The sequence below is a fragment of the Neoarius graeffei genome, chromosome 10 (assembly GCF_027579695.1).
Source record: "Neoarius graeffei isolate fNeoGra1 chromosome 10, fNeoGra1.pri, whole genome shotgun sequence".
NCBI classification, from domain to species: domain Eukaryota; kingdom Metazoa; phylum Chordata; class Actinopteri; order Siluriformes; family Ariidae; genus Neoarius; species Neoarius graeffei.
In genome coordinates, this window is record NC_083578.1 from 52,980,667 (window position 1) to 53,003,127 (window position 22,461).

The 22,461-nt window shown below is 38.8% G+C and overlaps 1 protein-coding gene across 1 annotated transcript; it reads right to left on the minus strand.

Moving 5' to 3' along the window:
• Nucleotides 1–1,254: 1,254 nt before the first annotated feature.
• snx2 (sorting nexin 2) lies at nt 1,255–21,156 on the minus strand. The gene is made up of 15 exons (XM_060931880.1): nt 20,841–21,156; nt 15,472–15,586; nt 13,484–13,620; nt 13,086–13,149; nt 12,365–12,408; nt 11,537–11,678; nt 11,348–11,426; nt 10,586–10,661; nt 10,022–10,135; nt 9,568–9,661; nt 5,479–5,684; nt 5,019–5,162; nt 2,441–2,521; nt 2,132–2,203; nt 1,255–2,027 (listed from the first exon to the last, which is right to left on the minus strand). Exons 1-15 carry the CDS (start codon nt 20,949–20,951, stop codon nt 1,977–1,979), a joined length of 1,530 nt encoding a protein of 509 aa, XP_060787863.1. The 5' UTR covers nt 20,952–21,156; the 3' UTR covers nt 1,255–1,976.
• Nucleotides 21,157–22,461: the final 1,305 nt, after the last annotated feature.

Genomic DNA, 22,461 nt, shown 5'->3' on the forward strand with positions numbered 1-22,461 from the left:
GGACTATGGTGAATTATAATTAACAATACAGGACAGCCAGATTGAATGGGAGAAGCAGCCCAAGACAATTTTAGTCCTGGGTTGTAAATTTATGACACTTTACTCACTTGTGCTGCAAAATACCTACCGTACAATATTTCTACAAACAAGTTCTGCTGCCTGTTTGTGGCCAAACATGAAAAACTGCATGCAATGATTTCAAAGTATTGTATAAAGGGTAATATGTCTACTGAAAACACCTGTGTTTAAAAATAAATAATTAAAAAAAAAATTCTCATGGGTCATTGCGCGTTCTCAATAATGTCATGAGAGGCATGTCCACAGCAGGCCAATACAGGACAGAAGAAAAATGGTGCTGGTAATGATGTACTGCACAGAGCCACTTACACAGAGATTCTTTTATGTACAATTTGGACAGCTTGTCAATATGACCGAGACCATGAAAAGGAGCGTGCATCAGAGTTTTTGACAGCGCTTTTGAGATGTATATGCAAAGTGACGAAGGAACTGTCTGACAATTTGTTTCACTGTGCACATCACAAAAATGTTAAGTCATGATCTACTAGGCTTCAAGGAGATTTCAGATTCATAAGTGTTTCATCCCCCCCCCCCAAAAAAAAAGAGGTATAAATGAAAAATGACATCCAAATAATCTAATATTTCCATATTTATCAAGAACACTTTAGATTGAATAAGATTTTGATCTAAAAAGACATTAAGGTATTCAATTCCCAAGGCCCTTAAGTTAATGTTTCACTAGAACTGCTTGTGTGTGCGCGCGCGCAAGAGAGAGAGAGAGAGAAGACAGGACGGACACGCCTGACCGTTTTATATAGTAAGCCATTACATGATTCAAAGCTTTTAACTTTTGCTCCAACACTGATTACAGAGCAAAACACTTGCTTTAAATAAATTCAATTTTTCCCAAATAACAACCAACAACTGCTCAGTTCTGAGGTCAGTTCTGCTCTAGACCTGCACCTAGCCAAATACAATATCCAACACTACCAGTGTTAAATTTTATTAAAAGAAGCTTACAAAGCACATATCAAATTAAAGCAGGAAAACCAGAAATACTTAAATTTAATTCTCTCACACCTTTCACAGAGCTAACAAGGCTTCCAACAGTGTCTGAATGCTGAGGCTTTTTCCTTTGAATGTTTGAGGTCCATATTGTGCCCTTTTTATATGAAGCAAGTTTAAAATATGGTACATACTCAAAAGAAGATACGCCTGCTTAATACATTCCTTTATTAGAATGTTGGCATTGTTTCACAGGAATGTAAAGTTAAAAAAAAAAAAAAATTAGGAAACGAAATCTGAAAATCTGCTTAAACAGAAAAAAAAAAAAAAAAAAAAAAAAGTGTCATTTTTACAAAATATTTTAGGCTAAGAAGCCAGAGAGATATTTACTACACATTTATTATAATATATTTCACACACACACCATGCATGTGCAATATATATAAAAGTTATATTGTGTGTAATATTGATATCACACACCACTGTACATGTATAGCAGAAAGCAGCACACTAAGTACTGTAGTGCTGTACTTTGTGTAAAGGATCAAATAAGTAATAGCTTAACAAAATGATGCATGCTGAATGTTTATTGGGGGAATTGCAAAAAAAAAAAAAAAAAACCCCACACAACCCCACCCACCACCACACATTTCCCTTGGCAAAAATACAATTATGATGGATTTCAACTATGGTGCGTGGACATCTAAAGACTAAGCAGTAGTGTATCAGTAAACAGTAAATACCACTGTCCATATTTCACCCTTCAGAACAAACGAAAGACTAGTGATCAACTTACGACAAAAAGTATGGACTTAGCAATTAAAAGATTTATAGTGTTTTATTATACTGGTCTTCAAGTGGTCACCAAGTTCATGCATCCATTTTGAATGATGTACATAAAAATTAAGAAAAGAGCAATAGGCTCCAATGCTTTTGCACAGGAATTTGTCTACTCATGCTATAGCTTTAGCTTCAGGTAAGAAGGCTTCCCAATACTTGATCAGCTGAAGAGACAAGAAAGGTAAAAATCATAGATGAAAAGATTGTAAAATATGCCAACCTTTAATACAGAATGCATTGTATTACCCATGGTACAAATGATTCTTACCTGCTGTTGTGTATATACTAGTGATTCTAGATATTTGATGATGACAACTTTGAAATCCTTCACTCTTTGTTTCTAGGAGAAACAAGTGCAGGCAAGTCAACATGGCCATGACATGCAACCAATATAAAAGTAACCAGGTTATTAAATGTATTACTGTAGTATGAATGATTAAAATGTTAAGTGTCAAATTGTTCACACAGCACTTTTATTCTGAGGGAAAACAAAACAAACAAAAAACAAACAAACAAAAACCCTGCATAGTAGAAACATCATTCTGTCAAGGCAGAATTCCCCAACATGTCAACCAACCTCGAATCTCCCCACTTCCCGGCGAATGTTCTTTGATATCTGCTCAAAATCTCTCTCTCCCTGCTGTACTTTAGCTTCCCACTAAAACGAGTCAAAACAGACAAGAAAACCACCATGCTGACAGACATACCAGACTGTGTCTTTAGTCATTTTATAGTCATTGAGTCACAAGTCTGCAAATTAAAGGGTTGTTGTTTTTGACATTTAGCATCTCACCATGCTATACAAGACGACCAAGTTAACACTTTTGGTATTAAAATTTCAAGTTTATTTAAATAAATAAATAAAAATCCCACAACCCAGATGGCATTAATAATGTTTTTACTGATGAGCCACAAGAACACAGGATGGAAATGAGCATCACATTTTCCCCATTTAATTATCCTTTCTACATCTGAAGCTTGCAAAAAGAAAAGAAAAAAGAAAAAAAAAAACATGAACAAACTCAAAGAATCAATCCACAGTTGGTGTTAGTTGATAACCTGTTCACAGTTACAGTGTCTTGCAGAAGTATTCATCCCCCTTGGTGTTTGTCCTGGTTTTGTTGCATTACAAGATGGAATTAAAATTGATTTTTCAAGGGTTAGCACCATTTGATTTACACAACATGCCTACCACTTTAAAGTTGCAAATTGTTGTTTTACTGTGACATAAACAATAAGATGAAAGAACAGAAATCTGGAGTGTGCATAGGTATGAAACCTCTAAAAGAGCCAGTCCAACCAATTAACTTAATCAGTAACAATTAGTTGATTAAGATACACCGTGTGCAATCAAATCACCACATGATGGCTGTATAAAATCAACCTGTTCTGGAAGGACCCTGACTCTACAATACTACTAAGGAAGCAACATGAAAACCAAGGAACACTCCAAACATGTCAGAGACAAAGTTGTGAAGTATGGATCAGGGTTTGGTTATATAATAAAAATAAATAAAATCCCAAACTTTGAATATCCTACGGAGTACCATTAAATCCATTATAGCAAAATGGAAAGAATATGGCACTACTACAAACCCGACAAGAGAAGGCCAAACACCAAAACTCTCAGACCAGGCAAGGAGGGCATTAAATCAGAGATGCAACAAAGACACCAAAGAGAATGCTGAAGGAGCTGCAAAGATCCACAGCAGAGATGGGAGTGAGTCCCCATAGAATCACTAAGCCATAAGCTCCACAGAGCGGGGCTTTATGAAAGAGTGGCCGGGGGGGTGTCATTGCTTAAGAAAACGCATTTGGAGTCTGCCACATGCTGCTGGGCAGACTCCCCAAATACATGGAAGATTCTCTGGTCAGATGAGACAAAAATTGATCTTTTTGGCCATCATGGGAAATGCCATGTGTGGTGCAAACCCAACACCCTGAGAACACAATCCCTACAGTGAAGCATGGTGGTGGCAGCATCATGCTGTGGGGATGTTTTTCCATCTGCAAGGACAGGAAAGCTGGTCAGGGTTGAAGGAAAGATGGAGGTCACTAAATACAGGGCAATTCTGGAGGAAAACCTGTTTGAGTCAGCCAGAGCTTTGAGACTGGGATGAAAGTTCACATTCCAAGAGGACAGTGACCCTAAGCATACTGCTAAAGCTACACTGGAGTGATTTAAAGGGAAACATTTAAATGTCTCGGAATGGCCTAGTCAAAGCCCAGACCTCAATCCAATTGAGAATCTGTGGCATAACTTGATTGCTGTATACCAACGCAACCCATCCAACTTGGAGTTAGAGCAGTTTTGCCTTGAGGAATGGACAAAAATCCCAGAGGCTAGATGTGATAAGCTAATAGAGATGTACCTTAACAGACTTGCAGCTGCAAGTGCAGCAAAAGGCAACTCTACAAAGTATGGAATTTGGGGTGGGTGAATACCTATGCATATGGCAGATTTCTGTTTTTTTCATTTTTATTGTTTGTCACAATAAAACAACAATTTTCACCTTTAAAGTGGTAGGCATGTTGTGCAAGCCAAATGGTGCTAACTCCCCAAAAATCCATTTTAATGTGACAAAACATAACACCAAGGGGGATGAATACTTTTGCAAGACACTGTATATTGATAAAATATGGCACACTGAAGTCAGTATTGGCATAGAACAGTTTCTCAGACATTATATGCCAATGCAACACATTTAAAAGGACCATGTCTACTACTGAAATAAATCAGAGCCAAGGGTCCTACCTCTTCAATCTCCTTTGCGGGGCATGACAGGGAAAATGCAAAAATTAAAAGTGCCAGATAATGTTCTGTGGTTAAAGTAATCAATTTATGAGCTCTTATCAAGTGGAACAGTGGTTTCAGTAGAGTTATGAATGGACTAAAACAAGAGAAAAGGCTTCACAATCAACACCAGAGCTCTCTGTAACAAGTGTTGATGCTGAAAACAGACCTGAGGATAATTTTCTGAATTAGAAACTTTAACATTATTTTTCAAAGCTATGATGCATTTTTGCCACGTTTGCGATGAGAAAAATTATAGGCGTCTCAAAATGAAAAACTATGCATGGCCAAGTGATGCAAAAATGTTCAAAACTCTTACTTTCAGATTTTTTTTTTTAAACTAATAGTACTCATGTTTTACCTCCTTTATCTCATCCTTGGCCTGTTGGAGCTTGTCGGGCTTGTTGGCATACTGTAGCTTAGCTTCAGCTTCTCTCTTCCGTTGTAGCATGAGCTGAGCATCCTGCCATTTGGACCATGTTTTCATACGCTGGTCAAACACACCCTAAGGAGCATAAAGAGCCATAAGTATAAGCTTTAAATGGGGCCATGAAGTTGTGATATTTGGATCAGAGTTGGATTTGCATGGGCAAATCCAAAAGACCTCCCTTTCCCTACAGAGTTCTCAGTACCTTGCTGAGACATGGGCTATTTTCACTTTGTAGGAGTTTATTATCCTTGCATAAAACAAGTCCCATTCAACTGGCTAATACATTTAGGACCCATTAATCAGATGTGTTCTGTGAAGCCCATCAACATAATTATCAGCACGCGTCAGTTTCTCCCAATTCAACATGAACAAAAATACAAGTTCTTCTAACCTTAACAGCAGTGATAAGCCGTACGTAGTCACCAAGTAGCTCAGAGAATACATAAAAGTCAGCATAGGCCTGTTCTTGATGCAACTGATCAATCTTCTCTTCCACCTCGGCAAGCTGAGAGAGGGCCCGCGACAAAGCTGTGTGGTCCTCCGAATTTCCCAGCATAGCAGCACTCTTTGCAAACAATGCAGCGTTCATGGATAACTCTGGGGAAGGCACAGATGAAGTAATTGGACTGGATTTACAGGTAAACTAATTACTACTGCTACTGAACTGCTGAAGCCAATCAGGTAAAGGGGCAAACAGCCTTGACTTAGCCCATGTTTACATTAGACCGTATCAGCAGATCATCAGATTAACGTTTTTAAAACGATTAGTATGCACACAGCAACACCAATACACATTTGCGTGCACACAGCAACACCAATACACGGATACGCTCGGCTCCGCAGGCATCCTGCGCTCCAAATCACTCCGCCCTGAACAGCGAGTGCCCTCTGGAGGGTGCGCACTCCGGCCTTGCGCAGCTCACAGAGCACGCGAGTGAAGTGCACAAGCCGTGATTCGGGACTGAGCCGCTGTGTGTGATCCCAGCGCATATCACTTACCACTTGCAAGTGGAAGGATGGCAAGCCTAAAGACAATCATAACTACACAATGGGCAGTATTTGCATCAGTATTTGCAGTATTTTCATACTTTTATACTCTTTAATGAAAGGCGATACAAGGCGGAAGTCCGCGCCGTTTTTCAGCAGTCGCGTCACATGACCAACGCCAGCGAATCAGGAAGGTGGAGGTCACAGTGACGTTGTCCAATGACGACGCCAGCTAGAGCTCAGCACAGCGTATTCGCATCTCAATGTTTACACAGCACCGGAGCTGACATGATCTGGATTGAACACGTGGACGCTGGCGGATTCCCGTTTCCCGGCGTTTCCAGGCGGTTTAATGTAAACGGACAGTGCATCCGCGAAGAAAACGAGACAGATACGGTCTAATGTAAACGTGGCCTTAGTATTACTAAACCTGCCCAAGAGAAACGAGCGCCAATTTCACTTGTCAACTGGAATCTGAAAGTGTTTATGGCTAATACAAAAAGCAGGTCAACAAGTATTGGCTGACAAGATGCCTTCAGAAATTATATTTTTTTCCTGGAGAGGTAATACTATTAAATTTTGTGTACCAATTCTTCAAGACAGTAAAAGTGCTGCTATTAGACTTCGAATTATTGCATTATATGATCTCAAACAGGCCATTATGACAAACAGTAAATTATGTACAATATACAGTCCCTACTGACAGTATTCACCAACCCCCCCATGATCACTTCTCTTTTTGCTGTATTACATCATTTATGCATATTAGAATGACGTACTCTTCTGCTCATTTTCAAATGACTACAGAAATAAAACCCAATAAGTTATTGAAATGGCTACAGAATTATTAAGGAGTCTACAAACTGCATAATTCATGAGTATTCACTCCCCTTTCTTTTTAGCAATCAAATTAAGTACAGATTACCTACAGAGACAAATATTTAATTGCTGCAAAAAGACAAGTCACCTTGAGTGGGTGAATACTTATCAATTTAGCAGTTTTCAGATGCTTTCAAATAATTCTGATGACACGTAAATATTTTATTAGGGCCCGAGCCCTATGGGCGAAGGCCCTATTGTTCTTGTAAGAGTTCACTATTCTTCTTCTTCCGTCTTCTTCTTCTTCTTCCGTCTTCTTCTTCTTTATTTTTCTCCGCTGTTGGGCCATTTTCGGGGCGCTTGCCCTGGGCGAAAACGCACGAACTTTGGCACCAGTTCCGGGAATTGCCACCGCTACTCAGAACCAGAAGCCCAAACTTGGCCGGGGCTCAGGGCCTCTATAGCGCCCCCTAAGTCGTTGTGATTTTGGCCTCCCGCATTAAGGTGCCTGGGTGCCATGTAGTTTGTAGTAGTGGCATGCCATTTGGTACGCATATGTATCTCACTAAGCCGGACAAAAATGTGATGCCAACGCATTAGCCACGCCCAACAGGAAGTGAGGTAATTTCACTTTTGTGCGAAATGCATGGCCACGAATACGGCGCAACTCCTCCTAGACCGTTCATAGGACTGTCACCAAAATTGATACACATCATCTACAGACATGGCTGACAAAAGTTACTAAATACGTTTCACGTTGGATAAACCGTTCAGAAGTTATACGTCAATCAATTTTCGATGCAAAATTTTACATGCTTAAAAATTCATAAATCTTCTGATTGCTCAAAACTGCTCATACTTCACACGCAAATCACTCATTGGGCTTCTGACATGTTACCCAATTTCTGTGATATTTCGCCACTGGGGGCGCTATTTTTGGGCAAAAATTCCATTCTTTCCTCAAATTTGGTCAAACTTCACGGCCACCCTCTTACTACCTCCCATGTCATGTATACCACGTTTTGGAAATTTTCGTCCATGGGGGGCGCTGTTTTTGGCCGACGCAATTGCTCCAAAACGGGTTTTTGGTAAATAATTCCATAATGCTTTTCCTTCACACCACTACCTTGTGATAGTACGTTGCTGTTGTAGACACTTATTTTTCCAACTCATAATCGCTCATGTACAGCATAGCGCCACCTACTGACATGGGAAAAACCAAAAAATTTATTCTTCAAAAATCTATATCTCATCTTCTATTTACTCAATTGTCATCAAACTTCATACGCAAACTCTTCATAGCTCACCTGACATATACGCCAAATTTTGTGCACTTTCGCCCCTGGGGGTGCTGGTTATGGCAAAAATGATATTGCAGCTTCTGATTTGTCAAACTTGGCAAGCAAACTCTTTACAAGACCCTTATTGGGGCGCTTGCCATGGTCGACAACGCACGAAATTTGGCTCCTTTTTCTTAGACTGCCACCGCTACTGAGAACCAGAAGCCCAGATCCAGGCCGGCCTCAGGGCCTCTATAGCGCCCCCCGAGCACCGTTCAGTGCGAGACCCTATTGTTGCCATGTGTCCATTTCTGTGGTTTGTCGCCATTGTGGGAGTTATGTCTCTTGCCGAAGAAGCTGTGGAAGGTATTTCGCGGGGACGCATGCCGCCGCCCCCCTTGGCCGCTGGCGCGAGGGCCCGTCGAGGCCGCTTGCGGCTTTAATTTACTTTTATTACTGTAGGAGTCATTTCAAAGTGAATTCCTATCCTGATTATAAAATAATAGCCACGAGGTTTATTTCTGCTTTTATTTCCTTTATCAGATTTTCAGTGGACCAAAACATGCACTTTTTTTGTTTTACATCGTTGAAAGTATGCTTAGGGTAATTTTGTATAATTCAGCCAGTTATGTGCACCTCCTTGTTGGACATGCTTTTTTTCAGTTCAATCCACCAGTCCTTTTCCAGCAAAGCACCCCCACAACATGATGCTGCCGCTGCTGCCACCTCCATGCTTCACAGTTTGGATGGTTCTTTTCAAATTAGAAGTCTCGCCCTTTTTCCTCCATAGATGATGCTCATTATGGCCAAACAGTAATTTTTGGTTAATCTGTCTAAAAGGGCTAAATTTTCACTCTGGTGATCACATGCAAACTTCAGTCTGTAGATTTTTTATTTTTAAATTAAAAATGTCCGAGTAGGCATTTCTTCCATGCATGACAGCCTTTCAGGCCATGGTGATGTCAGACTCTAATGGTGGATGTACAGTTGTGGTCAGAAGTTTATATATGTACGCGGACCTAAATGTCATCATGGACATGAATGTCATAGCAATACTGGACTTTCAACTATTCTTTTTCTGTGTCAGAATGACATACAACATGCACCTTTAAGAGAGGGAAGAGGGGAAAAAATCCCCAAGAATCTGGTGCATGTTTTAATCTATAAATCATTATGGAAAAGCAGACAACACCTATAATATAAACACTAAATTAAAGCACAAATAAGTTACTTATCTTACCAAATAACTGCTGTATTCACTACTTATTACCCAATTAATGTCTACGCAGCCTGTTATGTGAAAATATTACCAAAGACTAACTTTGGTGTACATTGTGTGCTGCTTTGCTTTAAAACCCATAACTCAGTTTATATTTAAAAAAAAAAAAAATTACCTTTCCTATGACAAACCAACGATTCCACACTGGCATGCAGTTTTCTGAGCTGGACGTCAAGGTTCTCAAACTGCTGTTGTTTTTCTTCAAACCACTTTATATGGAGAAGTGTTAGAAAAAGGAACTATAAAAATTATGATCAACAACAGAAAGCACAACCACAAAATGTAAAAAGGTCAATGAAAAACTATCATTAAAAAATGAGTGACAAAGTTTAAAAGTCAAAAACTGCAAAAAGTTACAAGACACCAAAATTGTCTAGAATATTCAGAAGTACTAGGGGTTATACTGTGCATGTCTACAGTTGACTAAGCACAAAGGGTAGGAGACACATGCCTCCATGTCTTGGCGCTGTCTCCCTCTCTCTCCAACTAGCATAAGGATCTTAGAATTCAAGCCAGAGAGCAGCTCATTAATTCGTCTCATTATTCAAGTCAAAAAATCAGCCCCTTACCGCATCCGATTCATTCATCTTGATTGTCATTTTGTTGACAGCGTCGGCTGCTTTGTTTACCATCCTCAATATTCCGGCTCCACTCAGTGCCTGGGTGCTAACTGCTCGCGGCAGCTAAGATAAGATGACAAATAAGGGCAAACAAACCAGTTAACAGGCCAGGGCCTGGACCCAATCCCACAGGGAGCTTCACTCGCTCTTCTCACCTACACTGCAGGCCTGGGCCATGAAAAGCCTGTGGTTTTCTCTACTCCCATACATTTTAATGCTCAATTCAATTTAGTGCATTTCGCCCCTAGAAAATTCTCAGAGGGCCGATGGGCACAAATAGCCTTCAATTGCCCTCGGACCATTTAGCCTTATAAAGTCACTGGGGGTTTCTTTTACAATTACATTAATGTAGTTTCCTCAGGAATGTGGCAATCCACTAGAAATAACCCAAGATTTGACCTTAAGTGTCAAGGACTCATTTGATGATCTTAGCTAAGCTTAAGTGTTGAGCATAAGCTTTTATTTACTACACAAAAAACGAAGAACTTTATTTACAGTGATTATGGATGATACCTCTGTGTTTTCCAAGAACTGAATGACATCAGAGTCTTTTAGCAGAGCAGGATGATTCGCTGTTCTCATCAGATATCTATTTAAAAAAAAAAAGTGGAAAAAAACCCACCACATTTTATTTAAAATCCTTATTTCAAAGGCAATACTAAAAGAAACATTAGTCTAATATGTCATCACCATAGATTCCTGTCCACAGCACAAAAAGTGAAAACCTACAAGTGAAATTCTCACATTTTAGACAGTACAAAATAAAACCATTTCTTGAGCCATGATAAATCTTATGTGCACTGCTCAGAAATTAAGGGGCTTGGCAATCAAAATTTAGTTCTTTAACAAATGAAGTCTATAAGCGGACATCCAGGGGCTCTGTCCAAGCCACTGACCTTCACATCAATCAATGGGCTGATAAAAAGGGCAGAGAAATGTCAGCGCCTCACTTAACTTTAAGTTTTATTCGATTCATCAGAGAGTGCAAAACCAGCTGTACGGCGGAAATCGTACAGGCGTACAAAGCAGTGAACGTGTGCACTCAGGAGAAAACTGTCAGCATGAGCCTGTATCGAACACTGACAGCATGAACCCTCCTGAGCTTGGTGATAATTATTTATCTAATACTTGTTGGCTAACCTTTCATCCACAAAAGACCAGAACATGAATGCTCTTTCCATTTGAATTGTTTTCATGTTAAAAATAAATAAATAAATAAATAAATGGGTTCAGCCAAAGCTTGGTGTGAGAAGTTTTTTTTTTTTTTTAAAATACCTTTCCAAAGCAGCCCTTCTTTTTTCTACAAATTCTGCAGATGACAAGTCCTCTTTTCCAACCTTGACTTTTGTCATTCCTGAAGAAGTTTGAACACATAAAAAGGTACATGAATGATTACAAAAATGTCTGTAACTGCTCATGTGACACATTTAAGGGCAACCACCACCACTTCTTTTTAAAACATACCCACAATGCTTTTCTCTGGTGCCGGGGGGACTATGTAGCCAATGTGCATGTACTTAGAAGCCAATTTGCTATGCAGACCCAGGAAATCACTGAATCTCCTTTTCACAGAAAACTCATTCCTGCTGAAAAGTTTCAGGGATGTCTAAAAGAAGGAAAAACAATACGTCAGTGTACAGGCTCATTTTCATAAAAACTGCTCCACTACAGGGGTTCCCAAACCTCTAGCCCTAAACTGTAAATTCCAGATTTACAATTTAAGACTAGTGGGATACTTGAACATTTCATTACGTCAGTAACATAATGTCAACAAATTGCATGTCTTGACACACCTCATCAAAAAGTTTGGTGATGTGATCTCTTTCTACCATTACAGGCAGCTTCAAACAGTATATAAGGAATTCAACAACAATCATGTTGGGGTGGTGTGATAACCCAATGCAATGCAGAGGAACCCTATTTATACTTAAATTTTTGTTCAAGTATTGTGGACTGTGTGCACACAGAAGCAGCAGAACACGAATGGCATTGTTCACATACCTGCCTGTGTACCTTTTGCACATCTGGAGGATTAAAAAGCCACATTCACTACATTCATTACTCACATCTCACACTTAATTTAAATGTGACTTGAGTGAATGCAACTTCTAAACATTGCAAAATGCAAAATCTATTTTCATGGGTACAGCAATATTTCAAAGAACTTAATTCATTTATAAAATTATGAACAACAAGAGTTTCTCTTGTGATCCCATTATTAAAAAAATAAAATAAAAAGCTCAACCACGAGTCTGGGAACCCCTGCTAAGCTAATAAACAGAAAATCCTCACCTTGGTTGTCACTTTATATGCCATATAAGCATTCATTCCATCACCTAAAGAAAGAATACATGAAAATTGAAGTCTTCAGGAACTTCATTAAAATGTATCCTTTAAATTTTGTGATATGATGGGCAGAGATACGGACAGGTCCCCTGTAAAGATTTCAAAATAATTTCCACTGGGGTTATATTAAGCAGTGCTACTATACAATCATGCATTACATGCATCATACAATCATAAACACTATCTTAAGTATGGGCAGGTATGATTTAAATGCTTTCAGCTTCTGACTGGTTCTGCTATGGGGTCAAAAATGGTTATGGAGAGACTTGTACAACTCCCTAAACGAGTAGTTTCCAGCCCCGTTTCAAAACATTCCTGCCCTAACAAGAAGCCTACATCAACTCAGGAGGGGCCTGTTAATTAACTGTTTAGTTAAAGCAAATGTGTATTAGAGTGGGAAAACAATAGGGAATTTTATATATATATATTTTTTTTTTTCCCCCCCCCTGGGGCCACTGGCCTAAAGGGTGCATTTCTCAAGAAGGCTAGAGATCAAATCCTATATCTGATAACATTTGAAAAGGTCTATTGATTTCGCAATGTATAGCACCCTACCCATAAACCAGCCAACCATACAGAATGGCCTCAGGAGACAAAAGCTTCTACAGATGCCGAACGGCCCACTTTACAAATGCTACAGCAGAATACAGAGAGGAAGCTCACTCACCCACTTTCTCTGGATCAGATACTGTTATCTGCATATCAAAAGTCTCTTTTTCTTCAGCTTCATCCTGTAGAATAAGAGGCAAGTTACTAGGAAAATCAGCCTCCTCCTCAACAGGAACTATGGATAGGAAATGAGCCTGCAGATTAATAGGAATTACAAATGGGAAATGGGTCCTCAAATTCAACAATTGTGCTGAGGGGGTCTGAAAACCTAAACCCAAATGGAGGTTTATTTTCCATCTAGTCTAAATTGTACAAGACACTTACCATTTTGCTATTCATTTTACTGCATTTATTCATTATGAATTACAAAAACAAAATGGTATTTTAGTATTCAATTTTCATACTCTTCAACCAATAGTAAAGCTTTATCTAATACCTTATATCAAAATGCTTTACCTCATCTAGAGAGCCAAAGCCTTCAACTGTCGGAGTGATTATGCCTGTGGGAGTAACTGGTGTGATGGCAGGAGATGGGCCATCAGACAGGATTGGCTCCCTCTCTGGACTGTCCAGTGATACCTCCTCTGTTGCTTCTTTAGTAATAAGATAAGAAATCAAATACATCCATCACATAATTGTGTGATAAGGGGTGTGACTATACAGACATACCATAACTCAAAATCATCCATCATTAACATTAGGCTTTATGGGTATAGATAATTATGACAATCACTTATTTCAAAAGTGCAGCACACCTTTTGAAATGCGCCATGACTTTTTAAAATAGGGCACAGTAACCAAAAAAAGTTAGGCACTTATATTATGTATAGTCATCATATGACTTTTCTATCCCATTCTGCCCTGAAATTTTACACCAACTCCAAAACTAGTGTTTAACACACTAATAAATAAATCATTCAGCTACAGCCTAAATAGTTTATGGAGCAAATTAAGTCTACAGAAGCATTATAACGTTATAAATAAGTATTTCTCAACCACCGGGCCACGGCCCATTAATGGGCTGCGAAGCGCCATCTAGTGGGCTGCAAATTTTTCTTCAAGTTTGAAGCCAAATACTCAATAGCTCCGGATGTCGTAGTATCCCGAATCCGGTAGCTGGTTTGACATGCACCTTTCAAGTAGAATAAATACATTTGTGGGTAAATTAAGAACAACAAGTTATTGTCATGCTTCTCCTTTTCATTTAACCCCCCCCCCCACACACACACACAGTGCATGCGCAGTGGGCAGAATAAATAAAAAAAAAAAGTTTGTGGGCAAATTATATGGATCTGTGATGCCTACTGGAAGAAAAGAGCAGGGAGGATTGAGAATCGAACAGCTGTGGTTTGTTTACACCCAATACTAAAACTTGTAGCGTCCTAGCAACCATCGCAAAGACACGTACAAAGCCCAGAAATTCTTCCTTACCCAGGCAAAAACGATACAGGATTTATCCTGTGTCCTGAGCCCCAGATCTTTAACCCAGCCACATATATAAAAGTTGTATTCCTCCATGCTCTTCCATGTTTCCATCTGTTTGTCTGCATAGAACAATATCTGCAGCACCAGATAGTTTGAGATGCTGGGGAACTCAATGGATAGATTTATTCATTAGGAGTTGAAAAATTAAGTTATTCAAAACACAAGTTGATCAGCAGAGCTGGTGGGGTCATGCATGTACAGATACAAATAGTTACAAATACAACAGACTAAAAATAAAATCAACAGATTTGAAAGTTAATAGCATGCATAACTATTGTATTTAGTTCCAGATACAATAGGATCAAAATTTATTCTACTAATGTCAAATTTACTAGCTAAATTTTTCTTTCACAGGAAAAATCCTTTTGATAACATGTAAGGCTCTATCCCATCGAGTGGTTTCTATATCCACTTCTTTTGAGCATAGTTCTTGGTTTTAATAACTTGCTTGTTTGCTGTACACAAACATGGCAATAAATTCTTATGTAAAATCAACCAGACTCCACTTTTGGATCATTAATCCCTTTTGACTGAGAATATCCTGCATGCATGGTTTTATGTTGGCTTCTGGCATAGCCATACAGTTTTAAATACTTTAAACAATTAAAAACAGTTCAGTTTTATTGCATTTATTTAATTCCTGGGCTCCCATCTGTGACAGGGAGTAATGTTGCTTCCCATTAATACACTTTACAATAGATTATTAGATTCTAATAGAATAGAGGAGCCAAAACAATCTGGCATCGTTTTTAATGGGCCCCGACTCATTACAAAAGTATGAATAGGTGGACCTCGAAGCAGAAAAGGTTGAGAACCCCGGTTATACCAGCAACGTGTTAACATATCCATTAAACTTCTACGTAGGTTTGCACCAAGTAGAAACACAGAACCCACTTAACTCAATCCTCAACAAACTCACATTTTTCTACAGACACAATATTCAACCGCAAATTACATACCAGGAAATAGGTCCTCTTGGTCATCATCTAATAATATTTCTTGTTTAGGTCCATTGGTGTTTATGCTGATGTCTTCTGCAGGCAAACTGGCTGGCTCTGGAGAAGTGGGGCTAATCTGAAAACAAAAGGGCAAAATGTGGACACAGCTGTATTATTAAAAATGTCTTCACTTACTACAGGTTAATGCCACGCAACAATTAATGAATGCAAATTTACAAATGTACTTTTCATAAGGGTATTAGCATGTTCTAACTGCTCACAGAAACTGCAAAGCTTTCAACATCTCAGGAGTATATCTGAATTTGCCCTGTAGGTTAAGTAAAGGAGAACCAAAACTATTTGTCCACCGACAATAGTAAACTTCATTCAGATATCAATTGTGTCTGATATAGATTTTAAGGGCTTTTATTGAACTACCTGGCACACTGTATGCCAGACTTTATACACTGGCTGGCCTGCTCTGGAAGACATACACTTTTTTTAACCAACCAACCACACACACAGTGGTACTTCAAAGTTTGTGAACCCTTCAGAATTTTCTATATTTCTGCATAAATGACCCCAAACATCAGATTTTCACACAAGTCCTAAAAGTAGATAAAGAGAACCCAGTTAAACAAATGAAACAAATTATACTTGGTCATTTATTTATTGAGAAAAATGATGCAATATTACATATCTGAGTGGCAAAACTGTGAACCTTTGCTTTCAGTATCTGGTGTGACCCCCTTGTGCAGCAATAACTAAACGTTTCCAGTAACTGTTGATCAGTCCTGCACACCGGCTTGGAGGAATTTTAGCCCATTTCTCCGTATGGAACAGCTTCAGCCCTAGGATGTTGGTGGGTTTCATCACATGAACTGCTCACTTCATGTCCCTCCACAACATTTTGATTGGATTAAAGTCAAGACTTTGACTTGGCCGTTCCAAAACGACCTTATTCTTCTTTAACCATTCTTTGGTAGAACGACTTGTGTGCTTAGGGTCGTCGTTTTGCTGCATGACCCACCGTCTCTTAGGATTCAGTTCATGGACAGATGTCCTGACATTTTCCTTTCGAATTTGCTGGCATAATTCAGAATTCATTGTTCCATCAATGATGGCAAGCCATCCTGGCCCAGATGCAGCAAAACAGATGTCTTGACATTTGTCAAACCATGATACTACCACCACGTTTCACAGATGCGATAAGGCTCTTTTAAGGTGGGAAGACAGTGGTGCTTGAAAGTTTGTGAACCCTTTAGAGTTTTCTACATTTCTGTATAAATATGACCTAAAACATGGTCAGATTTTCACACAAGTCCTAAAAGTAGTTAAAGAGAACCCAGTTAAACAAATGAGACAAAAATATTATACTTCATTTATTTATTGAGAAAAATGATCCAATATTACATATCTGTGAGTGGCAAAAGTATGTGAACCTCTAGGATTAGTAGTTAATTTGAAGGTGAAATTAGAGTCAGGTGTTTTCAATCAATGGGATGACAAATCAGGTGTGAGAGGGGACCCTGTTTTATTTAAAGAATAGGGATTTGTGGAAGTGTATCATGGCATGAACAAAGGAGGTTCCTGAGGACCTCAGAAAAAAGCGTTGTTGATGCTCATCAGGCTGGAAAAGGTTACAAAACCATCTCTAAAAAAAAGGAGTTTGGACTCCACCAATCCACAGTCAGACAGATTGTGTACAAATGGAGGAAATTCAAGACCATTGTTACCCTCCCTAGGAGCGGTCGACCAACAAAGATCACTCCAAGAGCAAGGTGTGTAATAGTTGGCGAGGCCATAAAGGACCCCAGGGTAACTTCTAAGCAACTGAAGGCCTCTCTCACATTGGGTAGTGTTAATGTTCATGAGTCCACCATCAGAACACTACTGAACAACAATGGTGTGTATAGCAGGGATGCAAGGAGAAAGCCACTGATCTCCAAAAAGAACATTGCTGCTTGTCTGTAGTTTGCTGAAGATCATGTGGACAAGCCAGAAGACTATTGGAAAAATGTGTGGACAGATGAGACCAAAATAGAACTTTTTGGTTTAAATGAGAAGTGTTATGTTTGGAGAAAGGAAAACACTGCATTCCAGCATAAGAACCTTATCCCATCTGTGAAACATGGGGGCAGTAGTATCATGGTTTTGGGCCTGTTTTGCTGCATCTGGGCCAGGATGGCTTGCCATCATTGACAGAACAATGAATTCTGAATTATACCAGCAAATTCTAAAGGAAAATGTCAGGACATCTGTCCATGAACTGAATCTCAAGAGAAGGTGGGTCATGCAGCAAGACAACGACCCTAAGCACACAAGTCGTTCTACAATGGTTAAAGAAGAATAAAAGGTAATGTCTTGGAACGGCCAAGTCAAAGTCCTGACCTTAATCCAATCAAAATGTTGTGGAAGGGCCTGAAGCGAGCAGTTCATGTGAGGAAACCCACCAATATCCCAGAGTTGAAGCTGTTCTGTATGGAGGAATGGGCTAAAATTCCTCCAGGCCAGTGTGCAGGACTGATCAACAGTTACTGGAAATGTTTAGTTGCAGTTATTGCTGCACAAGGGGGTCACACCAGATACTGAACGCAAAGTTTCACATAGTTTTGCCACTCACAGATATGTAATATTGGATCATTTTCCTCAATAAATAAGTGACGAAGTATGATATTTTTGTCTCATTTGTTTAACTGGGTTCTCTTTATCTACTTTTAGGACTTGTGAAAATCTGATGTTTTAGGTCATATTTATGCAGAAATATAGAAAATTCTAAAGGGTTCACAAACATAAGTACCACTGTGTGTATTATATAACTAAAAACTAAGCCTGATACTGATCTTGTATCAAACCACCCTTTTTATTACAAAGTCACCTATTGAAAGTCACATTTGTTTTACCTAATTACTAGTCAAATTATTTGCTGTGTGTTACAGGCCTGAAATGTAGTAATGCACAAATGTTAACAAACAAAATGAAGTTGACCAAACAAAACATGAAATATCTTGGTTCCATATTGTCTGCAAAGAAATAGAAGTCAAAGTAAATTTAGAAATCACTTTTTAATTTACATTCTCCATACCATCTCAACTTTTTCTGATTTGGGGCTTTACATATGGCATTGAAAACATTGAGAATTACAACAATTTGAAATTATGAATTAAGGTCTTTTTTTAATTTTCAGTTGCTTTCATTTTGGTATCAAAATCATAACCGAGGTGTTGGTAGACATACAAGGTATTATTTAGGCCATGCAAAGGCTAAACCAGTGGTTCTCAGACTTGTTTAGCTCCATTAACTCATTTCAATGATCTTCAAACCCAAGTACCACTTTACTGGATTCAAACTCTTAAAAGCAAATTGTAGGAGGGGGCAAATTATTCGGTGTTATAAAATGAGAATTTATTACAAGGATTAATTATTTTGCAGAATGCAATATGTACTGTGTATTAGCTGTAAATAATAGATTATTTACCAAGAGAGAATTCTTTTGGGGTAAATATTTACATATTTGACTTGAAACTGGTTGTGAGGTGGTGCAATGATTAGCGCTGTCGCCTCACAGCAAGAAGGTTCCAGGTTCAAACCTCACAGTCAACAGAGGCCTTTCTGTGTGAAGTTTGCATGTTCTCCCTGTGTCTGTATGGGTTTCCTCTGGGTGTACCGGTTTCCTCACAGTTTAAGAGACATGAAGATTAAGTTTAAAAAAAAAAAAAAAAAAGCCACTGCTTACTTGGTGCCAGTCCCAAAACTGGATAGATTGGAGAGGGTTGTGTCAGAAAAGGCATCCAGTGTAAAACCTATGCTAAATAGAATATGTGGAACAAAGCCACTGTGACAACCCCTAACGGGAGCAGCTGGAGTATTTTTGGATTTTTCCTTTAAGCTGATCCTATTCTCATTTATAAATGTGTGAGATATCTATCCAGCCAAGGAATACATTTCCTAATTTGTGATTAACATCTACACTACTGCAAAAAAAAAAAAAAATTCTCAATTAAATCATTCTTACTTGGTTACTTATTAAATTAATCAGGCATGGTTCTATTCATATTAGTTCAATTTCTTAATACATTTGCACTACCACATGCTCTTAAGACAAAATAATTCATTTCTACAAAGTACCTTCATACCCTTAGAACTACACCCACCCCTTTTTCCAAAAAGACTGCTCTAAACATTTGATCCAATTTCAATGAGATGTGCTGGAATCTCAATGATCCTGGATGACAGTATATTGAACAAATGAAGGTATTCACCATATACACAGTTACAATATTAGTTTTAGACTTTTCTGCCCTGTCTCAAAGACTCCAATAGTCCATTAGATAACACAAGGACAGTTAATGTTCACACCCAATTTCCAGCAGAATGATAGGCAGCAAACTATTTTTCTGTAAACAGTCCCTATGGCATACTGCCTACAAGTTAAACTTTTTACAGGATAAACGACAATAAGCTCAAACAGACGATACATTTTACACCTCTGAACACCCCCCTCCCTTCCTTCTCTGTTCCAAAATTGCTGAGATGGTGAATTCTGAAAACCCAAATGATATCTTGCCCAAACAAACTGTAAGAATGTCACATGCTCGCTGCTGCTATCACCTGCCTAGTCCTCCCATTTAGGAAGATCAAATTACAGGGGACTACATTAGATTGTGCAGAGTATTTACTTATATGTATGAGGGCTATGTAAAATTGTTACCACTAAAACCACTCCAATCAACTGCTGATTTATTTGAACTGCACCGAGGCATTAGTTGTCTATCCTGAAAATAAAGGTTCTAATAGGCCGGGGGGCGGGCGACGTTTCTTTGGGGTATTCAGCAACTCATTTTTTCTGACGAGTCGTCTGAAAGCTATTACTCACATCTAAAAAAAAAAAAAAAAAGTGTTACTGTAAAGCTCAGAACTAACTTATCTTATATTGACATTTACTTTGCAACATTTTTTGTCCCATCATGAACACTCAAGATACAAGTGTAGCTCGTTTAAAGAGACACATTAAATGTTTAAGAATACTATTGTGCCGGTAATTTATGAAAATCCTAAACGAAAACAAATTTATTTGTCGACGTGACACCATTTCCAGTTGCAGTACTCCTGCGTTAATCGAACGCAGAGTTGTTCAGTTATGCCGCCCGCGCATGCGCATCAGTAATGTTTGTGGGCTAATACATTTAAATGAAATGCTGTTGACTACGTTATAGTTACATAAAAGCTGGTTTACTGAACAAGGAACTGAGTAAATTAAACGTGACGCTTCCATACACAGTAGCAAGTATAGTTTCCAAACGCTTGATACTATGTCCGTTGACTTTCTAAGAGCAGCCGCTATGCTAGCTAATGATTTGAGCAGCTAGCCACCTGGTAAATATTCCTACCTGCTCTATTGTAGTGACGACGCTTGCAAAAAGATCTTCTCCGTCCTCCACTTCAATAAAGTCTACCTGACCTGCATCTACCAACGGTGGGGGTTCCCTCTCTTCCGCCATCTTCTCCTAACAGTAATAACGGTGAGAGCAAACTCTGTGATTAGAGACAGGAGGTTCCCAGGCTGTCATGTGATCCTTAAGAACAATTCAGTCTTATGACAGCTGTGGTGCTTTCATTGAAAACACGCTCCGCCCTGGACAGTAAAAAAGTGACAGCGATTATTCTGTGGTGACTCTAAATCACTTCAGTAATAGCAGAAAACTAACAGTAGTATAATACTAAACAGTTGGGGGACGCAAAATATAATGACGACGTTTAAAGAATGAATATTGTAGCCCTATAATTCAACCAACCAACCGCGCAGGCGCGCGCACACAACCTCCCTCCCCCAAATTGCCTTTGTCTACGTTGTCTATGTTGTTTTGTGCGATTGACAAACGCAAACTAGAAAATTTGTAATTTGAAAAAAAAGTCCTAAAAGAAATACAGGGGACGTGATAAGAACGTGTCTTTTCTGTTTATATCAGAGTTTACTATTAAAAAAAAACCTGTCGCTTACTTGGGACAGTTAGACTGTAGAGCACTGTGTTCTTCCGTAATTAACTTGGACTCAGATTTCATAAACCCGTTTAGCTCGTGTCAAAACACTAACCCTCCTCAGAACCATTCATACACCTGCATTATCACAAAGTCATACAGTTTTCAGAATAATATTTTCAAATTTCAGTACTGGTAAACTCTCCAAGTCCACTGGAGACGCCTTTGCTTCTCAGTCTTGGGTACATTATGCATTGATATTTTAGTGTTACTGACTTAACTCACCTGATTTTGAACAATAATTAACCCCTAAGGAGCTAACTGAAGGGTGTTTGAACAGGGATAAGGTAGTACATACAGTTGACAGGAACAATATTTTCAAAGGAAGTAAAAACAGAAGGAACCATTATTTTTAGTTCTATAACTGGAGTGGTTTATAACACTTTTAGTATTCCAAATTACATGAAAATTTGGACTGAGAGACAGGTGCTTTCAGGCAACTGCAGGCAACAAAAATGCCATGGGGAAATGTATGTAAATGAAATTCAAGATAATGAATTAAAAGGACCTGGCGACTTGTCCAGGGTGTACCCCGCCTTTCGCCCGTAGTCAGCTGGGATAGGCTCCAGCTTGCCTGCGACCCTGTAGAACAGGATAAAGCGGCTAGAGATAATGAGATGAGATGAATTAAAAGGTTTATTTCAGTATTTTATCAGTTTATTTGAACTGATGTACTTTCCTTCATAAATGACTGTGTTATGTAGTGTTCATATTATTCAGACATGACTGCAACACCTTTAGCAACATGCTGAGGTCAAAAGTAGACTAAACAGAATTAGTCATCCAGCTTAAACACTGCTGAAATGCTGAGCATCAGATATCCCTGATAACAGTGAAATTGGTTTGCCCTCAATAAATATAAATAACAAATGGGATGAACAAGTAATTCTTTGGACCAACTGTTGCTCTTTCAAATTCAAACAATAAACAGAAAGAAAAGACAAGACCATTCCAGAGCTTTACTAAACTGAT